At 46.7% G+C, this 19,589-nt stretch overlaps 1 protein-coding gene across 1 annotated transcript in view; it reads right to left on the bottom strand.

The window, feature by feature from the left end:
* The window catches only part of ttn.2 (titin, tandem duplicate 2), a 253,726-nt gene that overhangs the window by 100,419 nt on the left and 133,718 nt on the right, over nucleotides 1-19,589 (bottom strand). The window contains 33 exon segments of the mRNA XM_042002074.1: nucleotides 50-355; nucleotides 450-646; nucleotides 2,026-2,131; nucleotides 2,220-2,519; nucleotides 2,748-3,047; nucleotides 3,131-3,246; nucleotides 4,963-5,149; nucleotides 5,242-5,538; nucleotides 5,618-5,905; nucleotides 6,000-6,299; nucleotides 6,491-6,638; nucleotides 6,727-6,878; nucleotides 6,964-7,251; nucleotides 7,330-7,444; nucleotides 7,527-7,714; nucleotides 7,795-8,097; nucleotides 8,328-8,627; nucleotides 8,719-8,988; nucleotides 9,253-9,519; nucleotides 9,602-9,726; nucleotides 9,886-10,294; nucleotides 10,377-10,655; nucleotides 10,742-11,008; nucleotides 11,135-11,404; nucleotides 13,046-13,214; nucleotides 13,303-13,400; nucleotides 13,470-13,736; nucleotides 13,876-13,999; nucleotides 15,763-15,905; nucleotides 18,109-18,235; nucleotides 18,317-18,510; nucleotides 18,845-19,111; nucleotides 19,230-19,496. Of these exon segments, the coding sequence (XP_041858008.1) occupies nucleotides 50-355; nucleotides 450-646; nucleotides 2,026-2,131; nucleotides 2,220-2,519; nucleotides 2,748-3,047; nucleotides 3,131-3,246; nucleotides 4,963-5,149; nucleotides 5,242-5,538; nucleotides 5,618-5,905; nucleotides 6,000-6,299; nucleotides 6,491-6,638; nucleotides 6,727-6,878; nucleotides 6,964-7,251; nucleotides 7,330-7,444; nucleotides 7,527-7,714; nucleotides 7,795-8,097; nucleotides 8,328-8,627; nucleotides 8,719-8,988; nucleotides 9,253-9,519; nucleotides 9,602-9,726; nucleotides 9,886-10,294; nucleotides 10,377-10,655; nucleotides 10,742-11,008; nucleotides 11,135-11,404; nucleotides 13,046-13,214; nucleotides 13,303-13,400; nucleotides 13,470-13,736; nucleotides 13,876-13,999; nucleotides 15,763-15,905; nucleotides 18,109-18,235; nucleotides 18,317-18,510; nucleotides 18,845-19,111; nucleotides 19,230-19,496 (7,434 nt within the window).

The raw sequence follows: 19,589 nt of genomic DNA, 5'->3' as shown, positions 1-19,589 counted from the left end.
CGGAGACGCAGCTTCCCGAGGACAAAGACGGGCCTGTCCACCGCCTTACAGTCTGAGTCGTTGGCGAAGACGTTCTCGGAGATGTCGGAGGGCTCGCTGACTCCGACCGCGTTGATGGCCCTCACTCTCAGGATGTACTCCTTCTCGGGGACCAAGCCCTCCTCCACGCGGTACTTCAGCTCCTTCACTGGACGAGAGTTGACCCGCATCCACTTCTCCGTTCCGGCCTCGCACATCTCTATGTGGTATCCTCGGATGGGGGAGCCGCCGTCCTGCTGCGGAGGTTTCCAGGCGATGGACAGGAATTCCCGACTGGCTCCGGTCACGTGCAGCTCGATGGGTGGAGACGGGACACCTGGAGGGGGACGGAGAGACGCTTCAGGCTCTGGACGCTACATTCAGGTTGTGTTCTGAGTCTGGGACGGTCTACAAAGGGTTACTGGACAAACCTGTTGGATCCTCGATGGTGACGATCTCGGTGGGTTCGCTGGGGTGTCCAATGCCGGCCTCGTTCTCGGCACAAACCTGGAACTGGACTTCTGTTCCCTCAATGACGTCCGTTACTCGGTACTTACAGTCGGGACCCGAAGTTTTTCCACATTTCACCCAACGCGTTCCAAGTTTTTCCTTCTTCTCAATGGAATACCTGCAGGAAGGAGAGGAAATCTTTTCATCTACAGGGGTGTCCAACTTACGGCTCAGGGGCCAAAACCGGCCCTCCAGAGGCTGCAATTTGGTCCGGAGGATGAATGTGGTAAATATAAAAATAACAGAAGACAAATTACCTTGAATATTTGAATAAAAGCAACAAATATTTAATAAAGTAATTTTTCTTAAAATGTAGGAAAAAATATGCATTATAAAAAAAATTAATACAGACGTCGTCATAAAAAAAAACATGTAAATAAAATAAATAATCAAAATAACAGTGTAATGACAAGTTATTATGTTATTATTTTACTGGTTATTAAGTCGTTATTTTACTAGTAATTACGTCATTATTTTACTGGTTATTACGTCGTTATTTTACTGGTTATTACGTTGTTATTTTACTGGTTATTACGTGGTTATTTTACTGGTAATTACTTTGTTATTTTACTGGTTATTACGTCGTTATTTTACTGGTTATTACGTCGTTATTTTACTGGTTATTACGTGGTTATTTTACTGGTTATGACGTGGTTATTTTACTGGTTATTACGTCGTTATTTTACTGGTTATTACGTCGTTATTTTACTGGTAATTACGTCGTTATTTTACTGGTTATTACATCATTATTTTACTGGTTATTACGTCGTTATTTTACTGGTTATTACGTCGTTATTTTACTGGTAATTACGTCGTTATTTTACTGGTAATTACGTTGTTATTTTACTGGTAATTACGTCGTTATTTTACTGGTAATTACGTCGTTATTTTACTGGTTATTACGTCGTTATTTTACTGGTTATTACGTCGTGATTTTACTGGTAATTAAGTTGTTATTTTAATGGTTATTACGTCGTTATTTTACTGGTTATTACATCGTTATTTTACTGGTTATTACATCGTTATTTTACTGGTTATTACGTTGTTATTTTACTGGTTATTACGTCGTTATTTTACTGGTAATTACGTCGTTATTTTACTGGTAATTACGTCATTATTTTACTGGTTATTACGTCGTTATTTTACTGGTTATTACATCGTTATTTTACTGGTTATTACATCGTTATTTTACTGGTAATTACGTTGTTATTTTACTGGTTATTACGTCGTTATTTTACTGGTAATTACGTCGTTATTTTACTGGTAATTACGTCGTTATTTTACTGGTTATTACGTCGTTATTTTACTGGTTATTACATCGTTATTTTACTGGTAATTACGTCATTATTTTACTGGTTATTACGTCGTTATTTTACTGGTTATTACATCGTTATTTTACTGGTTATTACATCGTTATTTTACTGGTCAGGCCCACTGGAGACCAGATTGGTCTGGATCAGCCATTAAAGGAGGAGAATTTGTTGTTTTAAGACAAACCTGAGGATCGGTCTGCCGCCATCGTTCTTTGGTGCCTCCCACTGCAGGTCCACATATCTTTTGGTCACGGCGTTGACTTCCAGGGCGTATGGTGGTCCGGGCGTAGCTGCAACAAAACATCATCATCATCATCATCAAGTGGGGTTTCCGTTCTGCCCCTGACTAAAACAACTTGTATCTGTTCTCCAGCTTACTGAAGGTGTCCTTGGCTAGCACCGAGTCCTCCATCTCGCAGAACGGTCCCAAGCCCACGGCGTTCTCAGCGGCAACACGGAACACGTAGAGCGATCCTTCGTTGAGCGGTGACACGGTGTACTTGAGCTCCTTGACAGTGGTGTCCACGGCCTGCCAACCTTTACGCCTGACGTCGCGCTTCTCCACCACGTAGTTGGTGATCTTGGATCCTCCGTCACGCTCAGGAGCCGTCCACTTCAGCTCGGCGCTGTTCCTGCTGATGTTGATGACATCCAACCAGCGCGGAGCTGACGGAGGATCTGAGGAGGACAGAGCAGACGGTTCTCCATCATGTTAACTTTTACTCATGATCATTGCTTCATGTCGTATATGTACTCATTTACCACACTGAAGCCAAACTTTCAAATTTTTATCTTTTCCTGATACATAAACCTTGGACAAGAAGACCAACACTGGTTCTGTTTCAACATGTCGGACCAAGTCTAAACTCTTTGTGTGTGCTCTGACTCAGGATAAGTCCTCCTTACTTAGTCTCTCCTTGCAGAGCACCGGGTCGCTGGGCTCGCTGGGTTCGCTCTCGCCGGCCACGTTCACGGCTCGGATCCTGAACGAGTACTCCTGCTTCTCCATCAGGCCCTTCAGGAAATACTCCAGAAGGTTGATGTTCTCCGCCACGCGGATCCAGTCCATGGTCCCGCTCTTCAGCATCTCAATGACGTAGCTGTCAATCTTTGCTCCACCGTCATGCTCGGGTTTGGTCCACATCAGGAAGCAGGAGGTCTTTGCTACATCCTTCACCGAAGGCTTACCCGGAGGCCATGGAGGATCTGGAAAAAGAGCAACCATGATGGTTTTAACTTGCTGAAAGGTTCTGAAACACAGCTGAGATGAGAGGGGAAACACTCTGTACCGATGGGATCTTTGACGAGGATCGGATCTGTCTCTTTGCTGGGTTTTCCAGTTCCAGCCAGATTCTCAGCGAGGACTCGGAACTTGTACTTCTTTCTGGTGGGAAGTCCTTTGACTCTGCAGGGAAAAACAACAACACTAACTAGGACTGTAAACAGTTATAAACAGGGTCCAAGACCCTGCAGCACCACTACTCACCGTCCCCGACCAATGCTGCTTCAGGCACCCGTCATTCCAAAAGCAACAGACTGGCAATGACAATAGCAGGCCAGAAACTAACGGCCAGACAGGTTTTTTTCAGCTATTTCTCAAAAGTTTTACTATTATAAGCCACGCCCACTTTGTTCAGTTGTAATAAACGTGGAAACTCGTGTCCAATCAGGATGATAAATATCTTCATATCTTTCACCGACGCTGATATATGTACTAATACGCATTGGATGTACGTTTGAACGAACACTTTCACGTTTTTTATGAAGCAAAACAATTAAAATTCCACTCAAGTTCATTATTTCGTCTCTTTTCGTCTCAAAGCCAAAGCTGTATGTAGGTTAGTCAAAAGCCAGAGTTAGCAATAACAGGTTTTAGAAACTGCTAAGAAATAACCACTTCTAATCATCTGATTTGGCATCATTCAGAGAACCAGTAACTATTACAAACCAAAACATACTTTTCCTGAGTAGTGCACATAGATATATAAATATCGATCATATCGATACCAATGTTGGTATCAATACTTTAATGTGAGGCTTGAAAACAGTCAGAATCTTCAGAAATAAGGAGGTAAAAGGGGTTTTTGGTGGATTGGGTTCACTGCTGTGACAAAGCAGCTACACACCCAAAATCAGCTTCTCTCGCTGAGACAATACAATAAAATATTCAGAAAAGATTCAGATTTTTATGGTATGAGTAATAACTTAGTTGTAGATGCAGCAGAAAATTAATCCATTAATTCCATAGATTAATCTCTTTGCATTAAGGCGTAAATCTAACAAGTATCAACAATACTGGCCTTTATTTACCTACTTGGTCAATACCACACATTGAAAATGTAAAATATTCATAGAGAATACAAGGTTTGCCTAAAAATAATAAGAATATTCACAGACGAAGATAGGAATTGTGTTTAGTCTGTTTTTATTTTATTTTTTGGTGAGACTCAGATTGATATTTGCTGAATTGAAAATTATTTAGTATCATGAATTTTAGAAAGAAATAGAAAGAAATGCTGTGTCATCATGCACTCACTCATTTTAACCTTGAATGGATTTCTAGAAGCTGCCAGCTTTCAGCAAGCTCCGTGATCAATGTAGATTTATCTACGCTACATAAATCAGAGTGAAGGAAGTGTTAAAGGCTCATTAGAGAAAAGCCTCATTTCTGGAAGTGGTTGATTTTCAGTGTTTTTTTCTTCCAAAGTTTGTAAGACGGAATTTGCTTAATTATGACGAAATCGCAAAATTTGAATCAGTTTTTAGATCCTGCTTTTAATATTTCCCATATTCTGTCCAGACCCTCATGCGGACATGTGTAATCAGGTTTACCAGACTCAGATTCATACTTTTTACCAACCCATTTTATATTTTATTAGTTGAAGGAAACTTTAAACATCAACGGTTTTTGGTCTATTAGTGTGGCTCTGTAAGCCAAAGTTGTACGTAGATCAGACTAAAGCCCTAGAAGGGGTTAACGAAATCACAGTTTGATTTTCTGTATCACTGAAAACTTTTTTAGGTGGAAATGGGCGTGGCCTATGAAGGGATTCAGCTTGTGAACATGAGGCTTATATCTGTGTAAGTACAGTTTAGGAGATTTGACCGTTTCTGGACGCACCTGTAGTTGGTGTCTTTGATGGGCAGCTTGTTGCAGCGTATCCACCTGTCGTGGTCGGGCTCGTATCGCTCCACCCAGTATCCTGTGATGGGACTTCCTCCGTCCTCTTCTGGCTCGTACCAGGTCAGAGTCAGAGAGTCCTTGGCGATGTCTGAACCTTCCAGCTTGTAGGGAGCTCCAGGAGTGTCTGGGGAAAAAACAGCCAAAGTCAGGTTTCATTCTGTTTCCAGGAAGTCAAACTGTTCCTTTAACCAACAGCCTGATGGTTGGGCAGCCTACCGAAGGGGTATCTGGCGATGATGGGAGCGTGTTCGGCCGGCGGACCAACACCGAACTGGTTCTCGGCAAACACTCTGAAGATGTACTCTTTGAACCTGATCAGACTCATGGCTTTGTATGTGGTCTGTTTGACGGTGGAGGACAGCCGGTGCCAGATCTCGCTGTCAACGGCTCGGCGCTCCACGATGTAGTTGGTGACCCTGGAACCGCCGTCATCACGTGGAGGATTCCAGGCCAGGAAGCAGGTTTCGTTGGTGATCTCAGAGATGTCAAAGGCAGCAGGAGGACCAGGTTTATCTGGTTTAAGGAACATATTTAACATTTAATCCAGCAGAACCCCAGAGTCAGCGTTTCCTCTGACGTTCTCCGGTCTTACCTAGGATGTTGACGTCCACGGTGGCAGTGGCACGCCCGCTGCTGTTGGTGGCCTCAATGATGTAGGTGGAGCTGTCGTCTCTCTTGGTCTTTGTGATGGTGACAGTGGAGTGTCCTGGCTTGGTGTCAATGGACACCCTGTCGTCGGGTTTGAGGACCAGGTCGGCTTTAGTCCACTTCACACGGGGCTCTGGCTTACCTTTCACCTCAGCAGGAAGTTCAATCTTGCTGCCGGCGTTGGCGGTCAGACCGGCCAACAGCTTGGCATCCAGCTGGATCTCTGGAGGCTCTGTGGGAACAACAAGGATGAGGACAGTTTAGTTTTTTAACTCTGGAGGTTAAAATCAGTAATCAGTTTGGGAAAGTCCTGTCATCACGAGTACCTTTGGGATCAACGGCCTGGATCTCGTCGGTGGCCTTGCAGGGCCGGCTGGCTCCGAGTCGGTTCAGAGCTCGGACTCTGTAGGCGTACCACTGGCCTTCGACCAGACCAGTCACCTGACACTTTAGCTCCGGCACCATGTCTCCACAGGGCTCCCACTTATCCGTTCCTCTCTGGCAACGTTCCACATTGTAGCCTCGGATGCCGGTGCCGCCATCGTACTTGGGCGGCTCCCAGGTCAGGAAGATGCCGCTGGCGGACTTGTCTCTCCACTTCAGGTTCTCTGGGGGGTCCGGGACGGCTGTGGGTGGACAGCGGTTAGAAGTTTGTTTAGACTCAAACTGAAAACAGGATGTCTGACTACGAATTCAATGTATGGACGAACACACAGTAATGACTATTACAACTCCACTGTGATTGGACGGGAGGTGAGCTAACAGTGAAATAGTGACATCTGAGTGGTCGTAGTCTTTTACAGCGGCTTCGACTCACTGGCTGGAGAAGAAACGTTGACGGGTTCATCGATGTATGCCGGCTCTCCTGGTCCACACTTGTTGCAGGCAGTGACTCTGAAGAGGTACTCCTTCCCTTCAACCACATCAGTGACGGTGAACTCCAGATCCAGGATCCCTGTGACCACCTGAGACACAGTTTGACACCTTCATCATCAAAATCATCAAGCTACAGTCTTCCTGACAGACTCTGGGATGCAGATGCTGATGCTGTACCTTGACCCAGGTCTTGCGGGACACGTCCCGTTTCTCCACCTGATAGCCGGTCAGAGGACTTCCTCCATCGTGTTCTGGAGCCTCCCAGCTCAGGTGTACATGCTGTCGGGTCACCTCCAGAACCTTGAAGTCTTTTGGAGCACTCGGTGCAGCTGCAGACGCAAACAAAAACATGATGAAATTAATGCTTAAGCTGAAAATAACATGAGAGATTTTTCAGGGTCTTTAGTTCTGTACCGATGACGTTGACGTCAATGTCTCCAGAAACTGAGGTGACGTCGTTTTCCAACTGCAGGGTGTAGGTCCCTTTGTCGGGGCGGACACTCGGCGTGACCACCAGCTCTGTGAAGGTGGACTTGGTTGTCATTGAGACCCGCTCGTCTGTTGTGGTCAGCTCCTTCTCTCCAAAGGTCCACTTGGCGACAGGGGTCGGGTATCCAGCGATGGGGACTCTGATGGTGAGAGGTTGCGGGACAATCACCTCAAGTCCGTCTTTGAAAGCGCTCTGGTCAAAGGTTGGGCCGACTGTAGAGGAAACAGACACCATGAGAACCAAAACAGACTCAGTCCAGTCACGTGGAGAAACTGGTCTCAGCGTCTCACCATGTGGGTCATCGGCCAGCAGAGGTCCGATGGTGTTGGACGGGTCGGAGACTCCAGCAGCGTTTTCAGCAAACACCCTGTAGTTGTATTTGGTTCCATACTTTAGACCAGAAACCTACAGAAGAAGAAAACATTGGAGCTTTGAGCAAAACAAAGAGACGGAAACGGACTGGATCTGTTCTGAGAAGGATCCTCACCTTGTAGAAGAGGTCCTGACAGAGGCGGGCGTTGCAGCGCAGCCACTTGTCAGTGCCGTCCTCGCAGCGCTCGATGATGTATCCGGTGATCATGCTGCCGCCGTTCTTCAGAGGAGTCTCCCAGCTGAGCTGCACAGAGTTCTTGTTCTGGTCGTGATAGGTGAAGTTCAGGGGGGGACTGGGACGCTCTGAAACATGAACATGATTGACGTTAACATCATAAACTTCTCCGACCGGATGAAATGTGCTTGACAGTGGCACCACTCACCGATCGGATCCATGATCTTGACAGGCTGCGAGGCGGCGCTGGGCTTCCCTACGCCGGCTTTGTTCTCAGCTTTGACTCTGAAGATGTACTCTTTGTTCTCGATGACGTCATTGACGATGGCACTCAGCTCGTCGGCTTTGGTCACCTGGACGGGTGTCCACTTCACCGACGTCCTGTCACGTAGCTCGATGATGTAAGAGGTGATGGGGGAACCTCCGTTAGACACGGGGGGCTCCCAGGAGACGGTACAGCCAAACTTGGTGACGTTTCCCACAATGACGTTCAGAGGGGCATCAGGAACATCTGAAAGGAAGACGGATCTATAACTGAGAGGATCAAACATAACAGAATCTACAGAACATGGTGGTGGTAACCCTAACCCTAACCCTACTCTGGGACCACTTCTGTTTGGGACCATCATCTAGAAGTCTGTTTATCAGTAAGTTTCAGTTATGAATGTAAAGTTCTGTTGATTTAAGTTCCTTCCCGAAGTAAAGTTTCGATCAGATGTCTCGTTTCAGAGAAAATCTTACCAAACTTGTTCTTGGCTTGCACAGCTTTGTCAGTTTCCAAAAGGGGTCCACTGCCGACCCGGTTTCGGGCACAGACCCTGAACAGGTAGAAGGAGTCCTTCTGCAGCCCGGTCACCGTATATTCAGGGCTCTCTGCGTGATCGGTGGCCAGAGTCCAGGTCTTCCTTTTCACGTCGCGTCTCTCCACCACGTAGGCGATCACCTTGCTGCCACCATCACTCTCGGGCTCGTCCCACGCCAGGCTGACCTCACCGTCGGCTGTGTCGACCACCTGCAGGTTCTTCACAGGTCCCGGCACATCTGGAAAAAATATTCATGAGGTTTAAGATCAATAAATCAGACAAGGTTAGCTGACGTCAACCAATCGTCAATGTAACAACAGGAAGCTCACCGATGACGTCCAGGCTGATGAAGGCTTCTCCTTCACCGTGTTTGTTCTTGATAGTGATCCTGTATCGGCCCTCATCGGACTTCTTGGGGTCTTTCAAGCGGTACTCTGTGCGATCGGCTAAAGTGTGGATGTTGTCTTTGGGCAGACTCAGGTTGTTGTACAGCCAGCCGGCCTCGGCCTTCGGGTAGGCACTGTAGGGGACGCCCATGACGATGGGCTTCCCTGCATCTGTGACGTAGCTCTGGTCTGTGGTCTTCATCTGAGGAGCAGCTGGAGGATGACGAAGGAGAGAAGAGACATGGTCAGACAAAAAAAAACTGTTTAAACCAGTTTAAAAATTTTGGACAGACTGCCCTCAGTTTTGTCTGTCAGGTTTCATAGAGACCTGCAGGGAAATGAAGAGCCACATTTTAACCCACAAACAAAAACCGATTCCGGGATAATTTCAGACCAAACAGACTAAAGTTTGCTGTATAAAAACAGGAAGTTCAGATCTTTGTGAAGTTTCCAGGGAAACGACGGACGGTTTCTCACCTGCCAGCTCCAGCTTGGCCTTGGCGTCTTTGTCTTTGGCGATGACTCTGTACTCTCCCTGGTCTCGTGGTCTGATCTCACAGACCTGCAGCCGATGAAGTTTCCCTTCGCTCATCATCTGGTATTTGTCTCCCTGGACGACCGTCATGTTGTTTCTGAGCCATTTCACCTCCACCCGGTCCTTGTTGAGCTCCACCTCGAACACGACGTCCGAGCCCGGAGGTTCGAACACATCCTGCGGCGGTCGTACGATCTCCACCGGCGTCTCTGCAGGACAGACAGGCAGTCAGCAGTGGGGTCGGTCTGAGGAGGAACAGAACAGGATCCTGGTTGAACAAATGATACGTACCTTCAACGAAGAGCCTGGCTCTGGACCGCTTTTCGTCCACACCGCAGGCGTATTCACACTCGTCATCAGGTCTGCACTCTTTGATACGCAGCGTGCAGCTCTTTCCATCTCTAGTAAACGAGTACCTGGTAAAAGAAACCAAAAGAAACTGAGTTTTTACGGGTTCAGGCTGACGTCAGTCAACATTTCCACAACATCAAAAGTCAAACATGCTGTATCAATGGAAACCGATTCCACCTTTAACATCTAGGTACCAACAGGTTACTCAAACCACGGTGACGTACCTGGGTCCTTCTCTGATCTCCCTCCCGTTCCTGTACCACTTTACTTCAGCCTTTTCTTTGGTCAGCTGGCAGGTGAACTCTGCATCTTCGAACTCGGTGATGGTCTGGTCCTTCAGCTGTGCTGCAAAGTCAGTGGGCGCCTCGCTGATGATCAGCTCGGCGGTGGACTTGTTGTCTCCGGCCACGGCGGTGTACTCGCCCTCGTCGGCCAGCGTGCAGTCTTTTATGGTCAGTGTGTGCTTGTCTTTGTCGACTCTGTAGGCGACGCGTTTGCTGAAGGTGATCTCCTGACCCGCCTTCATCCACTTCAGGGTGGCGTTGGGTCTGTTGACCTTGCAGGAGAAGCTGATGGTCTTCTTCTCCTGAGTGTCGATGTCCTCCAGAGGAACTACGATCCTCAGACTCTCCTCTGAGGGACACAGAGTTATATCAGATTAAAGACCGATTTCTGCTCAGCTGATTGACTCAAGGCTGATTATTGATCCACCCACCTTTGACAGTGAAGTTGCAGGAGCTCTTGGCATGTTCTCCTCTCTGATTGGTCAGAGTGATGCTGTAGGTGGCTTCATCTCCTTTCTGAGCATCTCTGATCCTCAGGGAGAAGACGTTGTCTCTCTGGACCATCACGTACTTGCTGCTCTCGAACAGCGTCTCTTCGTTCTTCAGCCACTTGGCCTTGGCTCCGTCTATGTTCACCTCACAGTTCAGGACCACCTCTTGACCTTCTTTACCCTCTGTGTCCTTCAGAGGCGTAATGATCTTCAGTTTCTCTGCAGGAAGCAGCAGACATTGATGAGTTTACACATCTAAAAGCACAGCTTTATCACGGCTGCGGCCATCAGTGGGCGGAGCTTACCGAGCACGGTGAGGTCTGCGCTGGCTCTGGTCGCTCCGATCCTGACCACATATCCGCCCTCGTCTTTGGGATCACAGTCCTTGATGACCAACGTTCGCCTCTTCCCATCACTCACCATCTGGTACTTGTCTCCCGCCTCCAGCTCCCTGTCGTCTTTCATCCATCTGACGTCGAAGGTTTCCTTGGAAACGGAGCAGGTGAACTCGGCCTTCTGGCCCTCCACCACCTCCTGGTTCTGAGGTCTGGAGATGAACTCAGCAGCCAGTTCTGCAGCAGAGAGAAGGTTTGACGTTCTGATCCAACAGTTTCATCACATTTTATACAGAATATAAACATGATGATGATGATGATGCAGGGTTTCATCATCATCATCGGGACAGATGGGATCCGTACCGTTAATCTTGAGGCTTCCGGAGGTTTTATTGGTGGGACTCAGCCTGCAGGTGTACTCCCCGGCATCAGTCATCTTCAGGTCCTGGATGAGGAGGATCCTCCTCTTACCATCCACAATTTGCTCGTAGCGGCCGCCCTCCGGCAGCTCCTCGTCTCCTTTGTACCAGGTCACGTCAGCACTCGGTTTGGAGACCTCGCAGATCAGCCTGACGCTGTCTGTCTCCGTCCCCTCCACGTTGGACAGGTTCTTGGTGAACCTGGTCTCCTCCTCTGCAGACAGAGAAACGGGAGATCTGATGGATCTCTGTGGTTAATACTGCTCAGAGATTCTGGTGTGTAAAACTTCACAGCTCCCTAAACGTAAGTTGGTTTATGAACAAATGAACATTTCTGAACCTTTAGCAGAATCAGCTGATAGCAGAAACTTTTTTTACCTCCAAAATTAAAACTGAGTTTCCATGCGGCGACTCTGTTTAGGGAGCTGTGACGTCATATCGGAGCTTTTCCAAACAATCGAACGTTTGCTTGTGTGCAGAGAATCTTAGGCTCCTTTCTCTGTGGCTGGTGAGGGATTCAAGAAATCTGGTTCTGGAAAAATGTGGGACGAATGTTCTGCTCAACTAACAAATATTTTCTGACTTGTGTTTTCTTGTAAAATATATTTTTATTTTCTGACCCAGGTGAAGCCTTCATAAGTTTAAGACTGGGCAGTTAAGGCCTTTTTCACGTTGGCTTCAGTCAGTCTTCAGTTTTACGTCTCCAGCTTGTACAGAACTCTACGTCCAGATTTTATCGAGTACGTTTGCTTTTAATGCCGTCAATGACCCTCCTGTCTGAGATTTTAATTATCCGTCAGTGGGACGAGGACGGTCGTTTTTCAGGTGTATTTACCCTGCAACACTTTCCACTGTTTCTACGTGTTGTTTATGTTTTATGCATGTTTTTATGACTCTGTTGTGAAGCAGTTTGAGTACGTTCTAGTTATTGTAAAGGGCTGCACAAATAAAATTTGACTGATTATTTTCTGATTTATTAAGTTTTGTAAAGTTTGCTTTATATTCTGATTAGTAAAGTTTATATTGTTGTCTGACTTGTAAAGTTAATTTTCTGATTTTTAAAGTTCATTTTCTGATTTGTAAAGTTAATTTTCTGATTTTTAAAGTTAATTTTCTGATTTGTAAAGTTAATTTTCTGATTTGTAAAGTTAATTTTCTGATTTTTAAAGTTAATTTTCTGATTTGTAAAGTTAATTTTCTGATTTGTAAAGTTAATTTTCTGATTTTTAAAGTTAATTTTCTGATTTGTAAAGTTAATTTTCTGATTTGTAAAGTTAATTTTCTGATTTGTAAAGTTTATATTATTTTATGACTTGTAAAATTGACATAATTGTCTGACTGGTAAAGTTTATTTTTTAATTGTAAAGTTTTTTTCTGACTTGTAATAAAGTTTACTTAATCTTTTTCATTGTAACGTTTATGTAATTTTCTGATTTGTAAAGTTTATTTCCTGATATGTTAAGTTTATTTTATGATCTGTAAAGTTTCTTTTCTCATTTGTAAAGCTAACTTTATGATTTGTAAAGTTCTTTTTTTTTTTAATGGTAAAGTTTGTTTTCTGACTTGTTGAATTAATCCACACTTAAATGGAGAATACACGTTATGAATCTTGCGTCCTATCCTGGCTCTAAACTATTGTGTCTGTGGTTCAGGAAAGAAGCGTTTGGATTGTTAAACACGGACATGAAACAAAGGACGAAGCATCCAAACTGAAAAACTTAAGCAGATACATCTAAATTCGTCTCTGTGGCCTTAGTCCAAAACAAGAGAGGCAAACCAAACGTGGAGCTCCAGGAACGCCCATCCTTTACGGATTGAAGGAAGCAGACTGAGTTAATCTCGGTTATATTCTTACCAACGACAGTGAGCATGCCAGAGGATTTGGAGGTCTTAGCGTCACATTCGTATTCAGCCTCGTCATCAAAGCCAGACTTGTGGATGAGGAGGATGTGTTGGCGACCTTGGGCGAGAATTTCATATTTCTTCCCCTTTCTGATTTCATTTCCATCCTTGAACCAGCGGACCTGTGAGGCAAAGAGGAAAAGAAGGTCTCAAAGAGGCTGGAGAGGGGGAAAGGCCTCTAAATGAAAAAAGAACAAAACGTGGGCTTACTTTCACGTCCTCTCTTGAGACTTCACATTCAAACCTGGCAGTTTCCTTTTCTTTGACCTCGACATCACGGAGCGGCTTCGAGAACTCGACCTTCGGAGCTGTCGACAGACAGAACGAGGTTCAGGATCCACCCAGAGTCACGGTTATCTCGTCTCAGCTGTACTCACGTTCAACGTTGAGGAAGCAGGACGTTTTGAAGTCTTTGGCGTCGCACGTGTACGTCTTCGAGTCGTCCAGAGTGCACTCATGGATGAGCAGAGTTCTCTTGCGGCCATCGGTAATAATCTCGTACTTCTTGCTCTTGCGGATCTCCTGTCCGTCTTTCAACCACTGCACCTCTGCGTTCTCTCTGGAAACTTCACACTCGAGGGTGGCGGTGGATTCCTCCTCCACCGTTTGGTCCTCCAGGGGCTTCGTGAACTCCACCGCTGGTTCTGTTCACACACAGGACATCGGTTTCATGTTTAGATTCTGTTAATGATCCTGCATCACACTCAGCTACAGAAGAGACTCTAAAAATGATGTTCTGACCCGGTCTAAGTAAACCCAGCAGAACCGATCAGTCCATCTCACCTTTGACAATGAGGTTGGCCTCGGTCTGGAAGTTCTTGGCGGTGAGTTTGACTTGACCGGCTTCGCTCATGTGGACGTTTCTCACCGTTGCGCTGTGGACTGTACCGTCTACCTTCAACACCACCTGTAGCAGCAACAGAGCTGGTCAGACCAGGGTTTCTCACCCTCCGCTTCGTCTGACAGGTTTAACGCCTTGATGCAACTCACCTGACTAAAATATGATGAGTTCAAGTGTCAGTTAGTGTGTTGGGACTTTAGCCGCTTTGTGAGTCTGATTTACAGATTTTCCCTGAGTGATGCCTGACAGGTTAAACCCTTATGTCCCAGTTTGGGTTCAATAATTATTCATAATAATTACATCTTTCTGTTCATCTTTTTATACATATAACTTGTTATCTATCAATCCATCTTTCCATTGTTCTATCTATCTATCTATCTATCTATCTATCTATCTATCTATCTATCTATCTATCTATCTATCTATCTATCTATCTATCTATCCATCTATCCATCCATCCATCCATCCATCCATCCATCTATCTATCTGCACAGCCTACCAGGTTGAGCTGAAACAGGAAGTTGTATGTGTGTTCCCTGGTTGTTGTCTACCAAGTCATCTCTCCAGATGATATGAGGACATTAAAGTTGCTGCAAACAGCGACGTTCAGCCTTAGAATCCTGCCCTGGGTACTGCCTGTAAGGTTTTCCAGGCTCAGTGAGAGACTGTTTGGGTCGGTGTTTCCTGCATGCACCACATCAGGCCTGAACACCGTCTATACGCTGAAACGATGCTCTGCTGGACACTTTCCTGTCAGCTGAGCCCTGACAGCTGAAACAGACAGCTGCTTTCCTCCCAAATTTAAACTGGAAGCCCTCTGACCCCCACAGATGAGTTTCCAGCACATCTCCTGCCTGTCAGAGCACCACACGTCGTCCACCGAGGGAAAGTAAAGAAGATCTTCATCATCTGGACGAAGCAGCAGCACAGGGCTCAGATTCTTCACTTTAAAATCATCTCTGCTGTCTGGAAAATGCATCAGGATCAGCTGATCAATGGAAACGTTCCCGTGTTTTTAACCAGAACTCAGTGGTGGGATGCTAAAGAAACCGAGCCTTTGTCCAGCCAGGCTGCAGGAAAAAGATGGACAGTTTCCACCAACAATGAGAAAGGAAGCAGTTTTAACGTCCCGTTAGCTTCCGCCTGCCATCAGCTGACATTTATCTTCCATGTTGTAGCTTGAAACTTAAATCTTTTATTTTCATCTCTGGTTTTGTGAAAGTTTTATGATTCATTGTTTTAAGTGAAATAAAAACCTGTTTGGAAACGTGCAGCAGAGAAATGCTAAAAGTTTTCTTCTGAAATGTGATGAAACGTGTGAAACGTGACCCGTGTTGACTCTAACATGCAGTAAATCAGACTTACACAACACCAGAGGTCAGGTTTCCTCAGAGGTTCCCAGGTCGTCTGATATAATCAAACTCTTAATACTGCGTTGTGTTTGGATCGGTTTCAGGGCCGGACCGACTGATTTCACCCTAAAAACAAGACGAGCGAAGCATTTCGGACACTTCCTGTGGTTCTGAAGCTGAAGAACTCCTGTTGCCACCTGCCGACGAGCTCGGCCCGGCAGCCGTTAAAAATAACCACAGAGAAACGCTGGCGGGGCACAAAGCTTCAAACCAGGATCGAATGCTCGGCTGGAATCCTGAACCTCATGCAGCAGGACCTTATATGAAGAGAAAACTCAACACTGAACCAACGGGACTGGGAAACAAAGGCCTGGACCAGAACCAGGACCAGGCCTGGACCGATGGGTGGACCTGAATGTGAGAGGTGTTGTGTTTCAGGAAGTGGACCCCTGCTCTGTCAGGTGTGTTTGGACTTACTCTGTCGCTTGGTCCCAGCATAGTGCCCCCCAGGAACCACTCAACAGGGATGTCTTCGTATGACAGCTCGCACTCGAAGGTGGCGGTCTCCCCCGCGGTGACGGTGACATCCTTCAGAGGCCTCATCAGGCTGATCTCTCGGGCTTTGGATTGGGGAGAAGATATCGTTAGTCCCCCCCCAGAAAAAGGGTCAATAGATCCCAACGAATCCCCAAAGAGAGTGGTCAGGTCCTCAGTGGTCAGTCCTCATGGTGTGGTTGAGGCTGCTGAAGCCCTGAGGAAGACTGAGGCCCGCCGCCCTGCGACTCGGCATTGGAGTCGTGCTCATTAACATACGACCTGCTGTGAGACCAACGCGGCCGGCAGAAACCAGTCAGACCCGGGGTCACGGCCCCCCTCTGCCAATCACTGAGGACCTGCTCTGGATAAGGCATGCAGATTCTAAAATAACTGAAGGGTCTGATTGGCCGACTGCCCACGTCTGCCAAAACCAGCAGGGCAGGAATCTGCTCCTGTCAATCAAAGGCCTCCTAATTCCCCGGAAAAGCAGAATGTGTCCGGAGTTTAGGTAAGAGCGTTTTCTCCGGGTTCTGCTGAGAGTCGAGCCGAGCATGGCTGCAGGCCTGAATCAAAGCCACAGTTAAAGCCCCGGACAGACAGCGTTTATCCAGGAGACGGCTCACCGTCGGACACCATCTTCAACTGCAGCCACAACCAGCCTCTAGTCCTGAACCTGAACAGGAAGGAGGGCTGGAGAGCCAAACCTGGACTAAACCAGCCACACGGATCAGGAACAGCTTCGGTTAGAAAGACCAGAACCCTCATACCAACTTCCACTAAACATTAAACCTTCTGATACACAAACAAAACTTGAAGCCAATAATCTGCAGTTTTCTCTTCATACAGCAGCAGGTAGAAGATTTAATGTGACACGTTAATGTTGTAAAACCAGGCTGAAACCTTCAGGATTAATCTAGTTAATGCTTTTAATTGTTAATACCAAGAGTTATTTAATCACATGTTAACAGTTTTTTAAACTCCACTCATCAGACATGTAATCTCGTTTCATAGTTACTACGGAAAGCATAAAGGCCCAAAACTCTTCATACAAATTCATATTTAATTTTAGGTTTTAAGTTTTAAAAAGTCGTTAAAAGCTGGATTTAAACCCCAGCAGATAAATCCTGAGATTATAGTTTTTATCCGTTTCCAGCAGTTTCCTCATCACGTGTTTTTAGGAGGGAAGCAGCTCGACAGCTTTAAACCCAACTTTTATTTTTAATTCAATTTATTTTAATTTAGCCCGAAACAAAAGGATCAATCCATCCTGAAAACCTTTAAACCCACCCCCTCCCATCCCTCCACCCAGTCCATCCCTCCACCCCCTCCCATCCCGCCACCCAGTCCATCCCTCCACCCCCTCCCATCCCTCCACCCAGTCCATCCCTCCACCCCCTCCCATCCCTCCACCCCCTCCCATCCCTCCACCCAGTCCATCCCTCCACCCAGTCCATCCCTCCACCTTGTCTATCCCTCCACCCAGTCCATCCCTCCACCTTGTCTATCCCTCCACCCAGTCCATCCCTCCACCCTGTCCATCCAGAGCCAGTAATAAACACACTGAACTGAACACCAGATAAAATGAAGGTGTTAATGAACTTAACGTGGCCGGTTCTGGTTATTACACCTTAAAAAATCTCTGATTAAGACGTTAAACCAGATTCAGACATCAGAACGTACCACGGTCAGGAAGATGAGGATTCATTACAGAGGAGCTGAGAGAAAACCATGACCACCTTCTACCATCATCAGATTCATTGAAAGTAAAACCAGGAGAGGCGGGGCTTTTCTCCGACGTCCTCCACTAACATGCATGTTAGGTTAATTAGTGCTTACATCACATTACAGTCATTTAGCTGACGCTTTTATCCAAAGCGACCTATAGAAGTTGGACAGTAGCATTAAGGGTCTTGTCTAAGGACCCAACTAGAAGATGTAAATATTCGTCCCCTTCTGGACTTGAACCATGGTCTCCCAGTGACGCTCTGCCAACTGAGCTAACCAGCTGCTTCTTTAATCGCCCTGGGATAGGCTCCGCCCCCCCACGTGACCCTGAGATTGATTTAGTGGAAAATGGATTAAATGATCATGTGAGTTTTTGTGAGCAGATTATCGAGATGTGACACCGACCAATCAGGATGAAGCGATTATCAGGGTGTGACAGCAACCAATCAGAGATTATTGGGAAGTGACAGCAACCAATCAGGATGAAGAGATGCTGGTTTCTGTTAGTTCCTGGGATGAAACTGTGATCAGAAACGAAACTTCTGTGATTGATGGTGTCACCTTTGACCCTGAGCTGAGCCGTGGATTTGGCGTTTGCCGCTGAGAAGTCGATGCTTCCAGCCATGGCCATCCTGCAGTTGAAGAGGATCAAGATGTGGCGAGCTCCTTCCTCCTTGATCTCCACATCCTGACAACAAACATCCAGAGTTCAGTCGTCATCCAGAGACAGGAGACACGGAGCTGATACCAGACATGTCCAGAGAAACACGGAGCAGAAAACCAGAAAAAGATCCTGAAGGAGACTGGAGGCGTTTCCTCTTACAGCAGACGGGTGCAGCGTCTCTCCCTGCAGTTTCCAGGTGGCGTGCAGGTCGTCTGCAGAAATCTCCGTCTCAAACGTGGCCGTCTCGGTCTCTGTGACCTCCACGCTGTACAGCGGGCGGACGAACTTAATGTCGCGCTCTGTGGAATGTCAAACAAACGTTAGAAGACGCCAAAACATGGCTGACAGGTTCAGCTGTGGACAGAAGAAGAGACGGATGTGTCTGAGGATGACAGACGGTGGACATGAAGATACGTGGAGACACAGAAGGACACAGGTGAAGACACGAGTCTCATTCAGAGCGACTCAAACACAGACACTGATGACCTAACAATGATGGATGATAAACAGAGAGATGGAGGGTGGAGAAAGAGGAAGAGTCCAGCCAGAGGCGGGGTTTGAGAGGCTGAAAGTGGGCGGGGCCTGCAATCCTGACGAGGTCTGGAGAAGGAGCCGGAAATCTGCTGGATTTACCTTCAATGTTCAGGTCTGCGGTGGTTTTGTCGGTGCCGCAGTCGCAGGCGTACACTCCCATGTCCCTCTTTGCCGCCTTCTTGATGACCAGCGTTCGCTTCTTTCCTTCCGACTGGACGAGAACGTTCTTGGAGGGAAAGATTTCGTTCCCGTCTTTGAACCATTTGACCTCGGCGGAGGCCTTGCTCAGCTCGCAGGACAGAACCACCTGGTCCTTCTCAACAGCGGCATAGTTCTGGAGTCTGACTGTGAAGTACAGGTCGCCCTCTGCAAGCACACACCCGTCACATTCAGCAGGAACTGGTCTACACTGGGATTTCCTGATACACAGAAGACAAGTGAATGGGACACAGGGGTGGACGTCCTTCTGGAGGACAATACTAACCGAGAACCGTGAGCATGGCCTCTGACGTCTTTCCCATGGCCTCCACTTTGATCATGGAGGTGTCATCGAGTGTGACCTCCTTGAAGGCCAGTGTGTGGACCTTTCCCCCGTCCAACATGTGCACCACCTTGCTGGGGTGCAGCCGGATGTCATTTTTGTACCAGACTACTGGAATTTTCTCATGAGAGAGTTCCACGCTGAACTCTGCAGTTTCACGTTCCTTTACGGTCACATCTTTGATCGGCTTGATAAATTCAAGGCGAATACCTGACAAGAAATTACATTCATACAGAAGTAAAACCAGAACTGATTATGTTTGCAGGGAATGTTTCCTTAAAGCCGGTAGCAACATTTCCAAAA

This window comes from Melanotaenia boesemani, chromosome 12, assembly GCF_017639745.1.
Source record: "Melanotaenia boesemani isolate fMelBoe1 chromosome 12, fMelBoe1.pri, whole genome shotgun sequence".
Lineage (NCBI taxonomy): Eukaryota > Metazoa > Chordata > Actinopteri > Atheriniformes > Melanotaeniidae > Melanotaenia > Melanotaenia boesemani.
The sequence above is the reverse complement of the archived record's forward strand: the minus strand, read 5'-3'. Positions and strand labels throughout refer to the sequence as shown.